This window comes from Notolabrus celidotus, chromosome 7 (genome assembly GCF_009762535.1).
Source record: "Notolabrus celidotus isolate fNotCel1 chromosome 7, fNotCel1.pri, whole genome shotgun sequence".
Classification (NCBI taxonomy): Eukaryota; Metazoa; Chordata; class Actinopteri; order Labriformes; family Labridae; genus Notolabrus; species Notolabrus celidotus.
In genome coordinates, this window is record NC_048278.1 from 18,541,436 (window position 1) to 18,564,004 (window position 22,569).

A 22,569-nucleotide genomic window follows, 5' to 3' on the forward strand; every position below is an offset into this window, starting at 1 on the left:
ATAGCCCTTCTCTTCAAAAAAGGCAAAAGTCCCCTTTTCAGTTTGACTGTAGCAGGCTACCATACCATTATTTGGCTGCAACATAAGTGATCCCTGTTAGTGCTGAGTTCTAGCAAAAGTCCCTGCAAGCTACCCCTTTCATTCATCAGCTCCAAGGCCAAATTTCCTAACTCTTAATCCCTCTTAATCAAGCTAATGTGTCAAACATGCTCTTCTTTTTTTTTATCTCCCCTTAAAACCCAACAGTAGCTACATGCTCCAAGCTTTTTAAGTTCAGTTTATTTTAGTTATTTAAGTTGCTTTTCCTGCATTGTACATGTAGGTTTTCTCTTCATGTCCAGGTCTTTTTTTGTCCCCCTTTCTGTCTGTGTTTTTTTTTTTTAGCATAATTCAACCAATTCAGCCAACCCTTTGTACTTGCTTTTCACCACCCTTCCTCCACTCCAGCCTCTCTTCTGTAAATAAAAGTTCTTTAACTTTTCCTTTTGTTCCACATCTGCATTCTGTATTTGGGTCTACTTGGTCACACAAAACATCTCAACTATTAATATTAAGTTAATATTTAAGGAAAAGTAGCAAATTTAAAAGAACTGAAAATGGGACGTTATGGTAAAGTTGATGCTATGTTAAATTACAATATATATTTGAGGTGGCTTCATTTATTTATCAATTTGTGTTTGCTTGACTGAATTTTTTTTTAAATCAATAAAAAGAATAAAATATAAGTGAGTATTCTGAAGTCTCTCAATGTTGCATCACAGTATTTTAGTGAGGTTGTTTCCCCCCGCTGGAGATGGATTTTGATGACTTCATTTGCTTGTATGTAGATGTTTTGGAGAGTAAAAGGGGGATAGGGAGCTAGCAGCTGGGATATGAAATGGAATGAATTATTCTTTATTGAATGGCATCCAGATGTTATTCCAGCTAACTCGTTCAGTCTGTTTTCATACCGTGGCTGATATGAGGTCAGAGTTGGCCACCAGTACTGCCAGAGAGAAAATGGTGAAAAAGTGAAGTGTATGAGCAGAAAGGAGGAAGGATGTTTGATAGGAAAGAGGAAAAACAGACAGACAAATGGGGTTAAATGATAAGAACCGCAGCACTTCAGCATCTGCACGTCTCTCCTGGCAGCCTCAGAGAGTGATTCAACAGAGAGTTACTGCTGTGAAGAAGTCACTGTATACCATCCACAGCTGGTTCACATTAACAACAGGCAATTTGTCACCTTCAGCTGGATTCCAACTACGCACGCACGCATGCACGCACGCACGCACGCACACACGCGCGCACACACACACACACACACACACACACACACACACACCACACACACACACACACAAGCTGAACTCTCTCCCTCCCTAAGTAAGTCTTCCCTTTCTCTAAAAACCACATGACAAAGTGTGCACTCGTGGCTCACACTTTCATTTCTCCAACACTGTCTCACCGTGGAGGAAAGCCAACATTGCACTACTTCACCTCTACAGGCTGACATAAGGAAAATATTGCAACCAGAAATCTTCCCTCCTTACACAACTCAAAGCTAATCAGGTGCTGAATTTGTTTAATTTTTTCCTACTCTTGGATTTACCCTCTTAGTGAGCAAACCTTTCCTTATGTTAATGTTACATGTAGCAAATAGAGCTCTGAATACTCTTATCATTAGTGCTCCTGACTTTTGAATTTCTATAGTGCGTCAGTTTCCCAAAAAAAGAAACATTTTGAGGAAGTGGCTTCATAAGAAACAGGAAACCCAACTGTGCAGTTTATGTAGCAAGAAAACTGAGAAAAAACAGAGTAGATCAACCTCCACATAAGAGACGACACACAGCTCCCTAAAAAAACTAAAATTTACAACATGGGACCCCAAAGGTTTTGGCATATTTTTGTAAACTTGACCTTTATATTTTACATGTACTTTCCTTCTGTATGCTCCGGACTGGACGCACCAAGTAAGCTTACTTAAGTGAACATTTTAAATGTGTGCTGATGACAGCTTAGATCCAGTATGTTCAGATATGTCTTTCTGTAGCTTCCAATGAACTAATGATCACACTACTGCAGTTTTTTTTTTTACATTAGTTGATCGTAAAGTGTTCCGATTTTTCATTTCTCTGACCACCGAACTGACAGATGATTGTTTGTTTTTATTTGTATTATTCAACTTTATTTTAGTGTTGTATCAGTGATACCTTTCATCTCTAATGCTAACTATAATTTTTCCACTCACAGAAATACACATGGAGAGGGTCCTAGTGGCTTTCAGGGGTGAAAATGTCAGCATTAAAGCTGGCTTGCAGATTCCAGCAAACTGGAGTCAAGGCACGTTGACGTGCTCTGATCCTTCAAACAGACAGATTTACAGCTGTAACATCGATGCCACAGAAAACCAGCCGGCTAACCATGACCTGAATCTGGAGCTTAAAAACCTGACCAGCTCTGGAGAATACTGGTGCCAGTATTACACAGCCAAGGTCTACTGGTTCCTTCAACTACGAGGTTGGTATCAAATAAATCAAAGAGGGTAGGGGAAAGGATTTTTTAAGTCGTTACCAGGTTTTTCGAGGTGTTAACAAGTTATATTTTCTCTGCTAAATGCTTCATCTCTCCTTTTATGCAAACTACTTTGACACTGCATGCTGATCTCAGAAAACTTAGAGAGAAGTGACCTCATGTCATATGGCAATGATTCCAGCCTTCTTTGCAACTTCTCAGTAAAGACTTGCTGATTCACATTTAGTAAGCTGTTTCAATAAGCGGATATAGCCTCTAAGAAAATAAAGCCAATGCTATCCATGCACTTTTTTTTATTCATTTACAACTTCTTTAACATTTTCCTGACAAGTTTCTGGTCTCAGTAACTTGTTTTAAGTATCATAATCGCTGTCTATAGTGTATCATCATAGTCTTTATAGCAGATGCTAATTTTCCCCACTCATCCCTAGCAGGGATTTTGTGAGAACAAAAGATCAAAACAGCTAGTTAAAAAGGAAAAAACAAGTTAGTACAACAGGGTATATGTTGAAAGGTGTGGTTGTCTTGTGACTGACTTGACAGAAATAGTAGAAGATGAAAAAAAGATTCTGTAATAATAAAGTTAATGTAGCTAGTGTTGGTAGTTTTGCAGCCATTTTGCTTGTGTTGTGTTGAATATTAGTTATTATGTAATTTGATATAACATAAACAACATTAATATTTTATTTCAAGGTATAGTATGTTGGTGACCAAAAGACACAACACTGTGCAACATCTTACTATCTTAGGTCTATTCCATTTAGTCGGAAGCAGTTCAAGGTGATCTAACTTATCAGTCATCAGAAATATATATTTCTTTCATTCTAATCCCTATGATAATCTGAGGACCCTTCAGATGAATCACGCCAGAACCAAAAGAGGATCTCAACTCCAAAATGGAGTGATGTCAATAGAGTGCTCACTTCCACCCTTAAAAGTCCACTGTTGAAATATGATCCAAAGTATTTTTTTTAGCCAAAAGAATTCTTGTTTGAGAGATGAAGAATTCAACTGGCCATCGAGATCTGATGCATTCCTGCACAGACTGACACTGAACTGAATATGTGTTTTCCAGATGAAGGCTACGTTGAACTCCTAACCTGGAATCATACAGAACTCATAGGGGCTGTCTTCACTGGTGTGCTGCTGGTTTTCAGTGCAATCAGCTCTGTGTATGTCTTCAGAGGAAATTGGGTAAGATGTGCCCTGCTCACAACGTAGCAAGAGTGAAGAAATTGCATGTCCAAGTGTGAGAGAAATATTTAACTTACGTACTGAAATGACAGTGTTGTAGGTCACTTTGTGAAGCTCTAAATGCAGCACCTTTTTAATGTTTATACCAAATTTAGCTTACCAACAGACAAATAAATGGACACAAAACTCGTTGCTCAAGTTAAAATTATTTTTCAAGTGCCAGACTATACTTGACTAGTTTCAGCTCCCAAATTCCAATGACTTTTAGATGACACCCTAAGGCTAAAAAAAGTTTTTTGATAATTCTAGTGTTGTCTGTACCATGACTTAGAGGTAGGTCTCTTCAGAGTGTTTCATTCACAGGTTTATGGTAATTCTCACACTCCAAAATAGTGCTCTGCCAGTTGCATTAGCTGCACCTGTGTGCTTAGCTTGTAGATGGTAGCTTAAACGTGAAGTACTTTGTGATATTTTCATTCCTTTTAGCACAAAGTGCATATTACTTTTGACCTATCAATTGGGAGTTTTTAAAATTAAAGCGTCATTCAAAAGCGCACCAGTGTTGTTATATTCCATCATGGAATATAGTAGGAAGCAGCAGGAAGTCACAACAGTGGCTTATAGAAAAATAGCATATGGTTAAAAGATGAACGTGTTCATTTTCAAATTTTAAGTCTAAAGGTAATATCCAGCCCCATTTCCTAAAGCAAATTTTTTGTTTTCAGGTAGTGCCATATCACACTAGTCCAGTTATTGGAAAGGTTTTTGTTCTTTCATGTATTATGTCTCAATTTTAGAAAGAGCACATCGCTGACTGCAGAAAACATAAACAGAATGAAGAAGAAAGGGAGGCGAAGGAGATGCAGGAAGACAACGTGGAAGATGTCAGAGCTCCATCTGCTTCTGTCTATGCTGTAAGCTCTGTTTTACTCATCAGTGTATAGACATACATATTTCACTTGAATCAAGTGTTTGCTATCATGAATAATCGCCATCCCTCTTGCAGTTGATTATTCAAGTATTTCTTGGAAACTAACACAACATTCTTTCAGAGTCTAGAGCATCGACCAAGGTCTATATATGATGTGCTGGACCATTCAGCTGTTAAAGGAGAGCCAGACCAAAGTAAAGCTAAAATCAAGAAAAAGGAACTCAAAGAAATGGTCAGTCTAAACTTTAGGTGCTGCGTAACACTTTCTGTTATGTGTAGGAAAAGATGCAGTATTGACCTGTCCTCTACTTCCCTTGCAGAAGAAGCATACTGAAGAAAACCAGCCTGAGGGTGTATTTGAGTGTGTCTATGAGAATTTTTAAATCATGAATAAACTTGTTTCAACAGATTAAGATATTTATTTCAGAAGCAGGGATTTGACATTTTGCTTTGCTATTTTATTGTCACTTGTAACTTTTTAAAGTATTTTAATGGTAATATGTGGTCAAAATGACCTTAGTGTTATATTACATTGTAGTGGATTAAATGTGTAATAAGAGCTCATTTGCAAAAACAGATAACTCACTTTAAAAAGTGAAAATTCAAATTGTTTCAAAAAACATTTTTTTATATTACTAGCTTTAGGTATAATTAATCAACCGAAGTTGGGTGGCTTTGACTAAGTCAAAATGAGATTACTAATAAGAGGTATCTTACAAATGTAACTTTATTAAATATGTATATTAAAAAGAAAAATGTTTTTTGAGAATTTATAAAAACAGAGTTATCTGTTTTTGCAAATGGACTCTTCAATTCTTCTTTGACATGGATCAAAATGTGACTAGAACTTTTGTATTGTAACTGAAGCTACTTCTAAATCAGTGGTGTCCAAACTTTTTTCAAAGAGGACCACATTTGATGTTGTCAGAATACCTCAGGGCCAGTGGCTCCTACTGAGACTTAGTAATCATAAAAGTTATATATGAAATCTTTTTTCTCAATAAATCAGTACCTAGGTAGTCCTCAGTTCTCCACAAGCCACGTAAACATTAGAAAACTTTATCTTCTTCAGGAGGAAAATGTTTTTCAGTAGGGTCGGGCAATGTGGGAAAAATATTGTGTCATTATTTTTCTATGGCAGGATCACGATCTGGATTTCATCACACTTCTTTTTCGTGTTGTTTTTAAGACTTTTCTGATCAGCAGACAACATTTTAAGAATTAAACAATTATTTTCCTGAATTTGAACATTTTTTATGCACCAAATGTTGCCTTTTCTGCACAATTTCATAATTTGGATCTTGTCTTGTGTCCTCTGTTGTGTCTTTTTAACTTTTAGTGTTCATCAAGAACATTTTCACATCATGATAAAAACATTAATTTGAAAACCTGTCAACTTTAAGAGTTCTTGTGTTTCTTCTTTAATGCCGTCTAGCAGAATTCACAGAGCTTTGGCTTAACACAGGTAGTCCATATGAAGCATTTTGAGACGTTTCTGGATTGACTTTAGTTTTGTTTGTGCACTTGAAATAAACTGCAAATGTACAGATAAATCAGAATGTGATTAATTTCTGTGCTATAAATAACACCTTTTAAGATGGAAGCTTTGGGCCATAAATAAATGGACCTTGGGCCGCGATTGGCCCCCGGGCCGTACTTTGGACACCCCTGTTCTAAATAGTTCATTTACTGTTGGATAGTTTACTTAACTCTAAAGCAAAGAATGCATAAATGTTTGTTTGTATGTTCCTGAAATGTGAATCTGCAAAGTGAATTGCAAAATATTTCGGTTGGGTAGATTGCACAATAGAAATTAAATTAACATTTTTCTGTTAAATGTATTTTATGCAAGTATGAAATAAAAGTAAATAAAATCAGCTTTTCACTTAAGTTCAGCACTTAAAGATAACCTCTAGTTTTAAACATAGATAAATGAATGAAATAAAGCGAAATTATTTCTATCCCAAATATGACTTCCGTGACGCGGATGACGCTTTTGATATAAACCCCACCCACTCTGCATGCGTTAACCAATGAAGGCTCGAGATTTCCAGCTCCTTTCAATCACACTTCCGGGTTGGTTTGTTGTGTTTCTACGTTGATCATGGCTGCAGAAGGCGATTTTCTGGCGAGATACCGTACAGTGTCAAATAAACTGAAAAAGTAAGGCACATTAAGATATGTTGGTTTAAATAGAAAGGTGATCAGTATTCAGAATAAGCGTGAGTTACTAGGAAACAATACTACAGATGGTTTATTGCCAGCCATCGGTGAGAAGCTAGGTTAAGCTAACTGTTAGCTTGCAGGTGACACATTAATATTTTAATAATCCTTTGACTGCCTGTTAATTAGACTTTAATGGTTCGTATGAAGGTGGGGATTTAGTTCTTTATTATAAAAGCAAGTAACGTTTGTGTTGTGCTTTTTGACAGCTAACGCTAAAGGACAGAGCCACACTGACTAAAACTAGCGAAGCACCTTGACGTTTAATTCAAGTGTTTGGACTCTGTGTAAAATGTTTGATCACATAAAACATTTTATTCTTGCTGCAGACGTTTTCTCCGAAAGCCAAATGTAGCGGAGGCGAGTGAGCAGTTTGGTAAGTGATAACCTTATTACTTACTGTCCTTGCGCAGGACGCGACACAAACACTCATTTCTCTTGTCGTGGTCAATACATGAAATCACGTAATAATATACTGCTTTTCTCACAGTCGGTTTTTTCACCAATGTTTCAGGTCAGCTAGCCAAGGAGCTAAAGCAGCAGGACTGCCTTCAGTATGCTGCCTTCTGTAACCTCGCCATGGCTCGGTGAGTTGACGTGTAACATACACAAGAGATGCTCTGTGGCCTTCTTTGTCAGAATTACTTTGATCTATGTTAAAACCGTAATGTATTTCCCTGTGTTCAGAATATATTAAGTAATGACACTTGAAATCTTTTATAAGTGATTCTCTTTTATGTGTGAAGGTATTATTTATCACTCCTCTACCTGCGTCAGACACTTGATAACTTGTTTAAGATAAGATAAGATATCCTTTATTTGTCCCCCGTCGGGGGAAATTCTTTTGTTACAGCAGCTTACAACACGGGACAGGGGAATACAACAATGTACTAACATAGTTAAAAATATAATAATAGCAATGACAAGGGTAAAATATAATTAAATTAAATTAAATGAAGTAAAAAATAAAATAAAATATGGCCACTATTACAGATATATACACACTATGTACACTTCTATCTGATAAATAGATAGGTAAGTTATTGCACGATAAAAATTGCACCAGGTTATTTAAAAACAAACATACACAGTATGAAGAACAGTGCGATTCAGATGGACACAGTAGTTAATTGTGAATGTGCCAAGTCACATAGTAACTTCCATGTAGTGGAATGAAAGATGACAACAGTTGATTAACGGGACACAGCAGTGCTGGTGTTAAACAGTCTGATTGCAGATGGAATGAAGAACCTGCGGTAGCGCGCCGTCCTGCAGGGTGGGAGTCTCAGTCTGCTGCTGAAGGAGCTGCTCAGGGACCCCACAGTCTCATGCAGGGCGTGAGAGGGATTGTCCATGATGGATGTCAGCTTAGCTAACATCCTCCTCTCACCCACCTCCTCTATGGAGTCCAGAGGACAGAACAGGACAGTTTGTTAGGAAGGTTTCAAATTCTTGCTGCTTTTTTTTTCCGAACTCACTCAACACAGATTGCATTAAACAGTTTTACACTTTAGAGATTTAGTCACCAGGCCAGTGAGTAAAATATGTTCTTTCTTCATTATAAATAAACCAACACAGAGTGTTGGTGGTGTTGGTAATTACCCCAGAGGGAGTCAGTATCAGTGATGGTAATGATGACATGTTTACTGTTGGTGGTACACCTGTTGTTACACATCCTGCATATCTTGACTGCAGGTGTGAGCAGACCCTTTTTAACGCCCCTGGAGAGGCGCTGGCATTAACCGATGCTGCCCGCCTCTTTCTCTCCTCTGAGAAGGAGAACAGGGCGCTGCAGGCTCCTGGATTTGATGAGCACCTTCAGGCTGCATTAAACTGCTACAGCTTCGCTATCAAGGTAAACTGTGAATCTTAGTTAGTGACAGTATAAGTGCTCAAAGCAACAGATGTGCTCTGACAATATCTGGAAAATGAAAGCTGAAGTAGTTTGTGGATGTTTTGTGTTTTGTTGTCTTGTGGAATAAATACTTTAAGTCTTTGCTGAATATATTATAAAGCTGTTTTGTTTACACTGTACTAAATAGAAAATAAGGAAATATTGATGTGGCTTACAGGTGTACATTGAGATGAACCAGCCTGTGATGGCAGCCAGCTTATGTCTAGAACTTGGCAATGCGCTCAAGGTAAAGTTCAGAGTTTCAACCTGTACTAAAGCATATTGTTTTCTTGATGTTTGTTATTTATTTTGACTTACTTGAAATTACTTAACATGTTAATCTGAACTCCTTCTGTGGTATCAATAGGAGATGAACAGACCAGGAGAGGCTATTGTTCATTATCAGCGGGCTGCAGAATTACAGACACAGACTCCAATAGAAGCTCTGCTGTCAATGGGAGAAATGGCCACGTGTAAAATTCTCACCCGTGAGTCCCATCTATTCACAGAAGCTTCTATTTCTTCTAGCATGATCTTCTATCTCAGATGATCTTCTTATTTGTTTTTCCCAGGTGACTATGACGGTGCTTTGTCAGTGTTCACAGAGATGCAGCTGATGTGTCAGGAGAGAGGACTGCAGCTACCAGGCACCAGCACACCTGTTGGTGAGGCTCTGTTCACTCACAGGCTCTATTTGCTTTTAGAATCTGGTGCATGAATGAACCCGAAGATAGACCGCCAAAATGTTGTAATATTGAGAAAAGGTGGATGTTCTCACAAACCGGAGAAACACCAATCAGTGTCTCCTTTCTTCTCCAGCATTTTTATTCCGTTATACCAAGCAGCAACCTCTGGTCTAAAAATATGAGGCCAATGCAGAAGTGCTAAAAACTGCAGTTCATCAAGGATTCGCTTGAGGCTGGCTCCGGGAGTAAACATATTTACAGCCTGGTACAAAAAACAAGTGTAGTCTTTCTCTATCTGCACACACTGTATGGGGTGTGATTTTTTTTCTAACGCTGCAATTTTGAAGATATTTAGATCCCAAGTTTTCCATTATGAGAGTCACAGCTGACTTGATTGACAGGCGGAAACACTGGAGCTGTTTACTAGGAGGCTCAAAGTCCACCTCTTTATGTCACACTCGCTCGACAGCAGTTATGTTGAGTTTAACATTTCCAATATGGCTGCCGCTGACGATTGGCTTAATAACAGCACTTCAGAAACAGATGGGTGACGTCATGGATACTACGTCCATTATTTATAGTCTATGGGTTATGCTGACTATAAAACTGAAATATTTTACTTTCTTCTTTCTCCACTATATTGTAATTTTCTGCAAAAGGTGCATTTCTGGATATTGTCGCAAAATGTGAGATCTCCAGGGTTCTACTGCTGATGTTGCTTGAGGTAAGCCCATTTGATTTTAATCCAGAGACAAATTATGAAAAGAAAACCGTCTAAATCTTATCATTTTTCTGGGGAAAGTTTCTCCTTATCCAAATGAAAGACCAACAAAGAATGACTTAAAGCCCCTTGAGAGACACATTTGTGAAATAAAATCATGATGTTGGTTTGACAGTCGCTTTTTGTCAGACAAGGTAATTAACAGCACACCACAAACGGCTTTTTTCTCAGAAATAATACACAGTTAGTGAAATGTTTGACAGTTCAACGACAGTAAGAAGATTTATTCTGTTATAAAACATAATGCATGTACAGGACAAGATCAGCAAAGAGATAAAAACATACATTTTACATGGAAGTTACTGAAATTGACACAAAATCTAGTATAAAGGTCAAATAGACCCTAAAAAAACATTTTAGTTTGTTGAAACAAATACATTGTTTCTTTTCTCCCAAAATTGTTTTAGAACTGGAAGTTTAGCAACATTTTATTGATATTAGTGATGAAACAGTGTTTCCTGTGCAAAGTATTTTTTTTTACCACTGATGCTTAGCAACATGAACACCTTCCAATTTTCCAGTGCAGAACAGCCAACAACTGGCCAAAGATCAACATGCCACAAAGCACAGCGGTTGCATTGAAAGAAGGAAACACCTCCACACCAGCAGTGCAGCAGAAAATATTGCGCTCCTGTTGCAAGGAGTATTGATATTTCCCGTGACTTACTGATGTAGCCTCACTTTAATGGTCTATTCTCACTGATTTCCTGCACAGCCTCCGCCTCAGAAGTTGTTACCTGAACATGCCCAGACCCTGGAGAGATACGCATGGGAGTCCTTTGACCCTCACAGCCAAGGTAAAGTGTCTTAGTGTGAAGCTTTTACATAAGTAAAACTTGTATGAATCATATCTTTTCTCTGGTAATGCAGATGAATCCTTCGAGTGCTGTTTATTTGAAGTGGTTTTAACTTGGCTCTCGTCCTCTCCTTCAGTGACCTTCCTGCCTGAGAATGTTTTCCTGCTCCTGCAGTCAGTGGTGGTGAGTCTCATCAGCCAGATACTTGCACAGCTCACAGGATTTCCTGATCCTTCCTGCCTCACAGCTTTCACATAATGATGATAAAAGTGTCGGGGTACCTCTCTCTTTGTCAATGGAATTGTTTTTGTCAATTTGAAGTAGTTCACTTATACCTGTCTTTAGTGATTGTTAATATTTATGACTTTAAATATTCATAGTAATAAAAAAAATGTGTAATGCAGCTTGTTTGGGATGATAAGGCTCAAGTTATAAGAGAAAATAAACATTTACAAAGCTCTAAAAACGTTGAGGTCATCTGAATCCTCCATTATGGTTTTATATGTGTTCACTTTTTAACAGCAAATCTGTTTTGCAGATGGCGTGTCAGGAGAAAGATACAGAGTCCCTCAAGTCTCTCCAGACTGAGCTATGGTGAGCATTCAAATATGTGAATTTCCATCATGTGTTTGAGATCGGGCAGCTTTTTCATTGCTTCCTTAATCCTGACTTTCAATGTTGATTGTGTGTTTTGTTTTTCTTCCCCCTCAGGCCGTTGCTGACTGCAGAGCAGAATCATCTTCTCCACCTGGTGGTTCAGGAGCGCATCACACCGTCTGGACAAGGCATCTAGTACAGTCCAGTTTTTACTGACTTCCTCTGGGACAGATGCTTTATATAACAGAACATTCTTGTTTCTGACTGGGTCTGTTGTAAGGCCTGAAGAAGTGTTGTTTTCAAAAACCTGTGTTGTAGCTTGCACTCAGAATCACACATAACAGCAAACTTTGCTTTTGTAAGGCAAAGATGTGCAAATAGAGAAATCGATCTGTAGAAATTGAAATACTGTTTTCATTTAGCTTTTGTTGTGCTTCTATATGAGTGAAGATGAAAGAACTTTACCAACTCAAACCTATTTATTACCTTACAGTGACTGTTGTGGATATAGTTGCTACAGTTTAGACACAGGCTTTGTGATATAATTTGTTTTATTAATTAATTATATGGCTTAAATTCCAATGTAATTACAAACAAAACTTTCTATTGCATAGTTGTGAAATATGGTGATATGAAACACCATGGTCCCTATTCCTTGTTCACTTTAGGCTCACTTGAACAGCATGTACTTTTCTTATGATAGCAGCCAACTACAGACACAAAATCAAATATAGTTTAAAAAAACACTCAGTACAAAATGTTACAAAAATATAATGGTTACAATTTACATTGAATAACAAAGGATACACTAGACTTCAGTTGTAAAATAATGATACATGATTAAAACTACTTGTACTGAAAATAAAGGCTTGTCTTTTCTGATTGTTTCTGATTCTCAATCCTCAACTACGGAAACCTACAGTAGTAACTGTCAGCTGAAATAGTAATGAAACAGAATCCTAATTATTTAACATTAAGTGAAAAGAACAAAAGAAACTTGTCAAAACCTTCTCCCTCTGCACTGTCAGCTTTGTTCAGATTCTTAAAGGAAAATTTGACATTTTTGAAAAATTTCCTTTTTCTTCTTGGGATTTTGATACAAATATTTAAAGCAATTAAGTTTTTCTATTGTAGGCATGTAGCACCTTCAACAGCAGGTTGGCTTACCAAACCTCAACATAAAGAGAGACAGGACACGGGTAGGCTGGCTATATCCAAATGTAACAAAATTCACCACACAGCACAAACCACATAAGCAATTTGCAAAGAAATACAGAGTCCTCAATTTGAAATGTATAAAATGTAAAAAAACTGAGGTTCAGAGATGGTGATTAGTAGTTTTTGTTATGTTTGGACTAGCTAGGTGTCACCCTGTATCCTGTCTTTAGTAATTTCCCTTACAGTACTGTGTAAAACAAGGGAAATTGATCATTCATTTTTATGGTTAAAATGCTTTTAGAGGAGGCACAATGCCCACTTCTTAATGAAAAAGTAATCTGAGGAGTAAAACTATCAAACCAGTCATGGAAAGTAATTCAAGGTTCCATTTCAACATTTGGTATTCAAAAAAAGGCTCCCGTTAGCAATCAAGCATCCCCCAACACACTTTCCTAGCTGCAAATGTAGATCAACAAGCTTCTGTCAACCAAATTTGAACTAAAAATCCAAACGTTTAACTTCCCCACAATACAAAGAGGGAATAAGATCCCAGCCCTGCCCTCATTCCTCCTCCCCTCTCACTCGCTCTTCTTCCGCAGGACGAGGTAGGTGATCGCAAGAACAAAGGTGAGGACAAAAGAGATCCAGGCCAGTACGTAGGAGTGTCCGTACCCTCCCACTGTGTCGTTGGCGTGAAGCTCAGCCGTGTAGATTGATGCTGCTATCATTATACACAGGCCTGCAGGGCAGAGGGAGATAAAGTTTTCATGTTACGATATGATACGATGTACTTTATTGTCCCCGTAGGGGAATTTGTATTTGACATCAGTGCTGCAATGCCTTATCTGCCTTACCCAGTGATGTTCATCTGGATAAGGCAGTTAAAAACGTGTACGACGGTAGTCTTACTACAATTAACAATGGAATGACACCATCAGTTTCATCCTTCATGTGATAAATTATTTATATCGAAGAATCACAACAATTCGTGTCAAAATCCTGTTCCTTACACTCTCTATAATCCTTTACAGGCAGCAGCAGTGCTAGAGATAATCCAAATTTCCCCCCCTCTGCATAATATTGCTTGAGAGAGTTGAAAGTATTTTTCTTGTTTATGAAAGCTTATTAATTAATAAAACAGATGTTTGTGGGGTAGAAAGTGACTCAACCCTTCATATTTTAATACTTTGACAGGCTTATTATCTCAATATCATGAATGCCGGTCAATAATCAACTTGTGGACTAGTTGAACAACAAAAAAAGAGATTCAATTGATTGATGGTTTAAGTCACTTTTACCAAAAATACTGAAATTGTCATCAACCCATCCTCTGAAAGATTACTATGCACTGTTCGTGTGTGTAACAATTATTTTTTATAGTGGATCAATCTGTAGGTTTTTTTCTGGGTAGATGAGATATTTGGCCTAAAAAATATCAGAAAAAGGAGTTTTAAAAGGCTTAATATGACGTCCTGATATGTCTGAAAATTCAGCTTACTATCATGACAAGTAAAGACACAACTTAAATGTAAAGTACTAGTTGCAGGCTTACTGCTTACCTTAACTTTATAGCATAATGAAATTAGTTCATTTGCATTTTTGACTGAAAAAAATACCATCAGGCTCTAAGAAACAAGTGGCGTGGTTGAAATTAATACAATTTTGGAAGAAAAAAAAACTTGAAGTTAATAAAAAATTTAAAAAGCAGATTAATCAGAAGATAATTTGTTAGTCACAGCCCTTACTGAAACATTTCTTTCCCCTGTCATACAACTACAAGCTGCCCCTCACACTCAAATAAATGGATTTGTGGACAACAACCCACCTCTATGACCAACAAATACAACCAAACAGAGTCATTACATTTCCATGGTTGACATTGAAGACAGAGGCAAAGTTTTCAGAACATGATAGAAACGAACAGTGACACTTCATTGCAACTTCCATTGATTATCAGTCATGTGTCACTAAGGCCTGAGATTCTTCAGCTCAACAGGTCAAACCAGCTGATTTAGTGTTTGGTTAAACTGAAACTAAACTGAACTTGAACATGGATGGCACAAGAGAGAAAATCACTGACCTCCAATGTTTGTTTTAACACTAGCGTGCATACACTGTGCATGCTGCTTCCAAAGATGTAGTGTTAAACATCATGTAAGTCACATAATCAGAGGTCAGTCATGCTCTAAACACTGAAACTGACGTGTGAGAATAACACAACTGAACACAGAAACTGTTGAAAGTTAGATATATTATGCTCAGTCCTTTCCAGAAGAATAATTCAGTTATGAGGAAACACAAGGCTTAAACCCTGAGGTCTCATGCAGGGTAGAAATGTCAGCTGTTAGTAGAAAGCGCATAAATCAATATTTCTTGCAGCTGCAGGTCAGGATGCTTAACTGCAGGTTACTTACAGGCGATTAGCTGTAAAACTCCGGTGAAGGTGAACCTCTGGCCTTTGGGTAGGGTGAACAGCTGGGCCACAAACACAAACAAGGCCAGGATGGCAAAAACACAGGCCAGCACCGATGTGGCCTGAACAGCCTGTAGAAATTCTGCAGCAGCAGGACGACAGACACACAGCCTCAGTGACACAGGTACAACAAATAGCTTGACTTAAATAACTTTTGTGCATATATAGTGGAATTGTGACTGTATTTTTCCTATTTCAGGACTTCAATAACCAGTTCTGATCATCATTGTAGCTGTTGCTCTGTTTTCATTTCTAGGCAGATCAAGTCTACAATGAAACTTTCCTGTGACATCAATCCCATTAATTAAAATATCTAGTGTTTACCCTCTGGGTAGTTTTTCAGATTGGTGTAATGCCAGTCTGAGCCTGCCAGGTCCCACCTGCCCCACAGGTCAGTGGACACTGTGTCAGTGATCCACCAAGCCTGAAGACACACAAGAAGAGAAAACACTCAAACAAGAACATCAAGTGGTTACATCACATGTCAAAGGATATGTAAGTAGGAGCTTCTTTATTTAAGGCATCAGCAATGTTTCAACTTGAAGACAGAGGGTGTCAGGGAAAGTTCAAAAATGTATTATGTGGTGAAAGTCTATTTTACAAGAAGATATACAACTCTTTTAGTGGCTGAACACATGACACACTTTGAGGAGGTGTGACTTCAAGTGATTTAATTACACATGTGCTGGACTCAGAAATACACACTGATTGAGGTGTATTTTTTAAAATAAAGCTTGTATTCTATTTATATATTTTTTTTTTCAAAATAAAACGTATTGGAGCCCCTTGTAAAACTATAATGTACTTCCTCTTAGCACATATGTGTGTTAGGTGAGGAACAAAGCAGAAGAAGATCAACTCACATTATCTATGGTAGCCACCAGCAGCAGGATGATGGTGGTAATGTGCAGAACAACGATTCCACCCAGGACCAACATTGTGGCCTTCTGAACACTGATAACAGGGGAGAGAGGAAGGATGCACATCATTATTTATTTTCCTGGAACAGATGCATTTTATCACACGCATGTGCATGAGGAAGCTTCACACAAGCAGAGTTGTCCCAATGAATATTTTTTAAAACTGAAAAAAAAAAAAAAAGATACTCAGACTGAGGGGTTAGCTGTTACATACAAGTCTAAACCTGTCCAACAAGTCCTGCAGACGGACACAGTTTTGTAAAACACATGTTATCAAATACATTCACACCTTTTCTCAGTTTTCACATGGTTTAAAAACCCGTCTAAAAACTTCACGTTAGAGAAAAAAAGCGACCATCTGTCATTTGAGAGCTCAACTATATTACCAATCATTTGTAGCGACCAGAAACAAGTATCCGCTTGCTTTATGACAAAACTTCAATGGCCTTCAACTGTTTCCGTCGACAAGAAAGGCGCATTTGTTTAGTTGGTGTTAGGGCATTCCCTAATGGGTGCCGCTCCGTTACACACAGGCCCTGTAGTCAACAACTTTGAAAAGAGCGCGAGAATACCGCTGCACAGACGAAGACTACACACACCTCTTGAATCTTAAAACTATAACCACCATATGAACACTACCGACATCTCAACTCTCTATTTTATTCTAACAGACTCGTGCTTTTAAAAAAATCTTTTTCACCTTTTGCGCTTGCGTTCACATCGGTACACTTCAGGAAAAAAAACTCAACACTTAACTTTTTCTGAATTACACACAACCGAAAACACAACATTTATGGCTGAGAGTTTCGCAGTCAAACATTACGACTCAGGATCAATGTACCAGTTTGGATAAACGTTACCTGAAAGCGCTTTGACGCACGGCCCGAGAATTATTTGGGAATGTGCAACACGGTAGACCCACCCAGCTTTGAATTCACAGCACACACATCACTCTGTTTTCCCTCTCTCTCTCTCTATTCCCTCTCTTTCCTCTCACCAAGCCCCACCCAGAAAGTTAACTTTTTCCCCCTCAATGAAACGTCCAGACTAACCAAAGGGTTTCAGGTTGCATCCTTAAACTCCAAACGGTGCGTAAATGGGAGTCAAAACTTCAAAATAAATGTACCAGGCAATGTTTTTAAAACTAACCATACTGCGCAAATGAAGTAATGTAACAGCTCTGTTTATTCCTTAAATCTTTCACAAGAATGATTTCTTTAATTCAGTTTGTCACCTCTGAGTCCCATCCTTGTAACAAACTGGACAGAACAGCTACAGTTGTGTGTGTGTGTGTGTGTGTGTGTGTGTGTGTGTGTGTGTGTGTGTGTGTGTGTGTGTGTGTGTGTGTGTGTGTTTTCCGATTAATATATGAAATTATGTGTGGACAGGAAACGTCTTGCAGAGCAATGCTAATGTGTCATTTTCTTCTGCATTCAGACACATTTGCTGGTTCATTATGCACGGATAACGACTTCAGCAAAGATAGGACATTAAGAAGCAACACAAACAGCAGTGCAGTGACACTAAGCATCTCCATCTTTCAAAAAGCGGTTACACTCTGATGGAAAAACATTTTCAAACATGTAAAGAGGGAAATGAAAATAAAGCCTTGTGCCAATGCAGCTTTGATTTGTTGAAGAGAGACATTAAACTCATGTTAATCACAAGAAAGCCTTCATTAGATTATTCAGAGTACCAAAAGGTCATCTCCCCACTCCAGACTGCTCTCACTGCACTTGGTTTTCTAGCATGTTTTAAACCTCACACACAATCAGATCCATTCTATGTTTTGTATTTGTAAAAAATATCTTTGCAGATGGAGCAAATACTCCCCCAGGGTTCATAGGAGTTACAAAACATACAATATACTGACACACGGAAGTGCAATAAGGACACTGAAGTGGTAAAAAATCAACAGATAACAAAGACTTTAAGCCAAGGAAGTTGCATCATAAAAATTGGAAAGTAAAGATTTTGAGGAGCAGTTTTTCCTTGATGTTAAAATGTTGAAACCTGTCTCTCTCTCTATCCTGTTAACTCTCCACATATGCTGTTTTTATCATGTCCATGTACCTTTACATGAGCTCTATTTGATATTAAAATCTTTAGTATTTCCAGAGAGTTTAATAACACATGCAGCATGAGCTTCCACTGTAAATGCCATATATATAATCTGTGCGAGGACCTTTTTTCTGCCATTTAAACTCATTACCGAGAAGGAGGACATTCAGTTTTCACTTTGGCTCTCTGGCCTTGGTTAAATAGGAACAAAAAGGGTAGAACTCAACTGAAAAACTCACTCATGTATCGTAACGACTGGTCCCAAAAGCTGGGAGGACTGCATTCACATATTGGTCCTTCAAATGCACACAAACTTAAATATTTGAAATAGATACTGTCAGACAGGTATTATTTCCAGCCTGAGTCGTATGACACCATGTTATTAGCGGATATCTTGGCAGACGGTGCTTATCCAGTCAAGCCTTTTATCACCTGTCTCAGATGAAGCAGTTTATATGCCTCCTTATTATTACAAAGCTGCAGCGTACAGAAGTGGAATGTAACCAAGTATACAAACTCAATTACTGTACTTAAGCTCAAAATTAGAGGTAGTTTAACCTTAATTTGGTATTTTCTTCTCACACCACTTGCTGCTATTTCTTCATTACATTTCAGATGGAAAGTACGTTTTGTTACCTCCTGACATTTTTCTGACTGATTTAGTTACTTTACTTCATGACACACAATATCTACCAGCTTATAAAACCTGTTGTTTGCAATTTATTGAATTACACTTAAGTAACATAAAGAAGGGGTAAAAATTTAATTGAAAGAGAGAAACCGGAACCTTTATTTGGTAAGGTTCCAGTTTTGCCATGCAGCGTTTCAGCTTCACATGTGTAAGAATTGGCATCTATTTCCTTGAAGTGATATAACTCTGTTTTCAAGGAGTTTGATTTGACCATTGGTTGAATCATTTTAAAGATGTCACTTTTGGCTCTGCATCATTATGACAACACTTAATCCAAATTCAAGTTTTTCAGCAAAATAAAAACTGCTTGATGGAAATAATCAAGAGATTAATCCTTCATGATTTTTATCATTAGTGACCGAATCATTCAAAATCAGCTCCACATTAGTCAACTACTACAGTCAAATCTGAATTTTCCTTTAGGTCATGAGTTATAATAATCTCAATCTCATATAATAATCTCTGAACTCACTTATAAATCAGTTATACTGTTAAATCAAGCAAATTTCCAATGCAGGACTTTGATTTTGACAGCGTGTTCTCACAGTGTGGTATGAGTACTTTTACTTAATAATGGGTCTGAATGTTTCCGTCAAGACTAGCAGGAAATACAAACAGTGAAAGATGTTCTTCTCTTTCGTCTAACAGGCCTGAGATAATCCTCTCCTCTGTCTTATCTCCCCCTCAGGCTTTGGTCTATCACTGAAGACCACAAACACCAGGGAAGTCTCAACACTACAATGGTTGCTTTATCCTCCTGGTGGTGAGATGAGGAGAGATACCATAATTGCCTCTTTTGCTTTTTTTGCCAACCACTCCCTTATTTGTTGACAGAACAGATTCACTCACTGCAACGTGGAAACACATCAGAATAAGGAATTACACTAACATTTCCCCACTCAGGTCATCTGTGGCCAGTACAATAACATAAGACAAGAGTCAAAAACCCAGTTCACATAGCTAACTGCAGAGAGCAGGGAAGGTACAGTATGTACAGCTACTGTGATTTAAGTTAAACAGGAAGTCAGATGTATTTCTTCAGTGGTTTGGCTTGGAACAACACTGAGGGCTACGCTCTCATACAGTTGTTTATGTAGTATCATCAATGGATGAAACAATCTTAGGACGTGATACTATTGACAGACTCAAGGCAACCATTGAAAACCCAGAATGTCCTAAAATAACACTTGATGCAGCACTGAATGTATTTCCAGAATCCTCATGGACTATGTTAATCTGTTTTAAGATTTGGAGGTAATTCCAGCTACCATCTTTGTTTGGATTTTTATGATACTCAAGGCAGAAGAAAGCTTTTTTTGCTTTCTCATAAAACATTTACAAAGCAAACTTTCAAAGTAGTTTGAGCTCAACAAAGTTTGAATGCATACTCACAGGCTTGTATTTCTGTTCTTCTCTGCCTTTGTTGGTCCAGTGCTGCTTTTCTTGGTGTGGCAGCACCTGTAGATCAGAGTAATAGTGTGAGGACTGTTTATCACATTATCCACATGCAATAAAAATAACAAAGGTCAATGACTCTACAACACACTGCTTAATGATATCACAATAGTCAATAATTTTCTGTCAATCAACTAATCTTTATTTGCAGGAGACACATACGTTTTGAAAATCAAAGGGGAGAGAGGACCATGCATTTTGATTCCCGTCATGTACTGATGCATAATAAACCCTAACAAGTGACGTGGACGCTCACCATGTTATTGCAGTGGTTGGCACTGACTCATTACAGCAAGCTGGTCATTCATGGGGCCATCATAATATACTGGAAAGTAAATAAACATCAACAAGGAACCCTAACAACAGCACAGATGTGTGGTGATAGGCACATTACAGCAGTATTGAACATGCTTTTAAGTGGCCGTAATGTAATGAATCTATGTAATGTAGTTGAAGCCCTAAGACGCATTACATGTTAATAGGATATAAGGAAAAGTACAAAAAATTCATATTGGTACACAACTTAAATTAATAAACATTTCTCCATTGCAACAGCAAGTTTTTGAGTGTTCAGGGAATACCTTTGAAACAGCAGTATATGTTGTTTCAAAGATTACAAATGATGCTTTGTTTTGTGACTTGAATGGGATAATTAAGGGCCACACTGGCAATTTGTTGGTGTGCTGTGTCTGTGGACTCAACATGCTGAAATATCAGTTTTAGAGAGAACTGATTTCTCACAACTTCTGTGTCACGCAGCTTTTTGCAATGTTAACTGATGATGGTGCTGATAGAGCCAATAGAGACCGTCTCTGTTTTTATTATGGTGCAGCTGAGATGAAACTCATTGGAGAGCTGTGTTTTAGTCAGAAAGTGTAGGAACACATTGAAGGAGGTACTCGCTCTGGCAGTGAGTGTGAATAGAAGTTAGGACTGAAACCATCTGACCCTTGTTGGTTTGTCATATCCTTGTAGTTAACAGAGAGTGGGTGTTTGCTTAGCAGTGCTGGTTCTCCTTCTACGTCACTTCTGAGTCGCTGGAGTTTTCTATTCTTATCACAACATGTGGGCCTCTGCAGAAAGTTCAACTTAACAGCAGGGGGTGTCCTTCCCGGACACTGTATGAATACAGTGCTGCTGTTAAAAAAATATTTTTAAGAGTCAATCTTTTCAGAAAAAAAACTAAAAATGATCCTACCTGTAATCTTGGCGGATCAGTTTTAGCTGCAAACATGTCTATAAAACATGTTCATCTTTCAACCATGCAAAACTTGATAAGTAATGTCGACCAGTGATACCCTGTTTTTTCAAATAACACAAGCATGAGGTTATCATTAACTGCGTTCAAGTAAATAATTTCTGAAACTATTACCATGAAATTTGTTTCCAACAATAAATAAGAATACATCTTGCTACAAAAAAAATCTGCCTCTTCAAATGTCCAAAATTAATTGGACAACCATCAGATTAAATGATAGCTGGCCTATTCTCAACACCACAGGACTGCTTGGAAGAGCCCTTGTAGAAGGTCTTTTCCTTCCACAATTTTGATCTTGTACTTCAAAAGCACAGTTCAAACTCCAGTGTGAGGAAAGTGTTTCAATTCCCTCTCCCATGGATAGTCGGCATCAGTATTCAAACCCAAGACCATTGGATTGAAAGGCAGCAGCCCTGCCCAGCACACCACAGGGCAACTTTGTAGTGCTTGCCTCTTTAGGTCTTTCATTTCACAATTTGGATATTGTACTTTAAAAGCATAGTTTTGGCTGTAAGTGTGAATAAAGTGTTTCATTACCATCTCCCATGGCCAGTCTCCGCTCCAGGATTAAAACCCAAGACCCTTGGATTAAGAGGCAGCAGCCCTGTCCAGCGCACCACAGGGCAACTTTGCAGTACTGTACCTCCTCACAAGGAAAGCCTGAGTCCAGAATGTGAACCAAGAATTATTTTTTTGTGAAGATTGTCTGTGCTAACCACTACACAATTGACATGCCTGTACTGATTAGAGTTATTTCCCCGAACTAATCAGAAAGAATACCATCCTGTTACTGTTCCTAAAGTCATCAGATTACATGTTATTAGAGTACTTTCCAAAGAGTAGTCAAATTACATGTAATCATTACATTTAAAAAGGGAAAAAATATAAGACAATCTTCATGATCAGTGGTACAATACAGAACATGTAAAAATGTAG

General features: G+C 38.0%; 3 protein-coding genes across 11 annotated transcripts in view; 2 read left to right on the forward strand and 1 right to left on the reverse strand.

The window, feature by feature from the left end:
- si:ch211-243a20.4 overlaps positions 1-5,052 on the forward strand; it is a 7,548-nt gene extending 2,496 nt beyond the window's left edge. Inside the window, exons 1-6 of one of the 3 annotated variants that reach the window (XM_034686893.1) lie at positions 1,445-1,551; positions 2,233-2,499; positions 3,590-3,708; positions 4,506-4,622; positions 4,761-4,871; positions 4,960-5,052. In XM_034686893.1, coding sequence (XP_034542784.1) covers positions 2,241-2,499; positions 3,590-3,708; positions 4,506-4,622; positions 4,761-4,871; positions 4,960-5,022 — 669 coding nt within the window. In that variant the 5' untranslated portion in view covers positions 1,445-1,551; positions 2,233-2,240 and the 3' untranslated portion in view covers positions 5,023-5,052. Of the gene's footprint in view, positions 1-1,444; positions 1,552-1,780; positions 1,953-2,232; positions 2,500-3,589; positions 3,709-4,505; positions 4,623-4,760; positions 4,872-4,959 lie in introns of those variants that run through there. The other 2 variants (XM_034686892.1, XM_034686894.1) reach the window with 2 other exon arrangements.
- A 1,633-nt stretch (positions 5,053-6,685) lies between these two features.
- On the forward strand, positions 6,686-12,491 carry zgc:101679 (uncharacterized protein LOC450058 homolog). 2 transcript variants are annotated; one of them, XM_034688627.1, is made up of 12 exons: positions 6,686-6,802; positions 7,192-7,238; positions 7,377-7,449; positions 8,558-8,717; positions 8,935-9,003; positions 9,124-9,244; positions 9,329-9,421; positions 10,102-10,166; positions 10,939-11,020; positions 11,157-11,203; positions 11,559-11,614; positions 11,732-12,491. In XM_034688627.1, exons 1-12 carry the CDS (start codon positions 6,744-6,746, stop codon positions 11,811-11,813), a joined length of 954 nt encoding a protein of 317 aa, XP_034544518.1. In that variant the 5' UTR covers positions 6,686-6,743; the 3' UTR covers positions 11,814-12,491. The 2 variants fall into 2 exon arrangements, with proteins under 2 accessions (XP_034544518.1, XP_034544519.1); XM_034688628.1 differs by having other exon boundaries at positions 9,353-9,421; positions 11,732-12,489.
- emp1 (epithelial membrane protein 1) lies at positions 12,151-22,294 on the reverse strand. 6 transcript variants are annotated; one of them, XM_034688632.1, is made up of 7 exons: positions 22,171-22,294; positions 20,632-20,700; positions 20,313-20,378; positions 16,112-16,202; positions 15,573-15,672; positions 15,190-15,330; positions 12,151-13,514 (listed from the first exon to the last, which is right to left on the reverse strand). In XM_034688632.1, exons 4-7 carry the CDS (start codon positions 16,184-16,186, stop codon positions 13,354-13,356), a joined length of 477 nt encoding a protein of 158 aa, XP_034544523.1. In that variant the 5' UTR covers positions 16,187-16,202; positions 20,313-20,378; positions 20,632-20,700; positions 22,171-22,294; the 3' UTR covers positions 12,151-13,353. The 6 variants fall into 6 exon arrangements, with proteins under 6 accessions (XP_034544523.1, XP_034544521.1, XP_034544520.1 ...); XM_034688630.1 differs by lacking the exon at positions 20,632-20,700; XM_034688629.1 differs by lacking the exons at positions 20,313-20,378; positions 20,632-20,700; positions 22,171-22,294 and adding an exon at positions 17,029-17,154.
- Between the last annotated feature and the right edge of the window lie 275 nt (positions 22,295-22,569).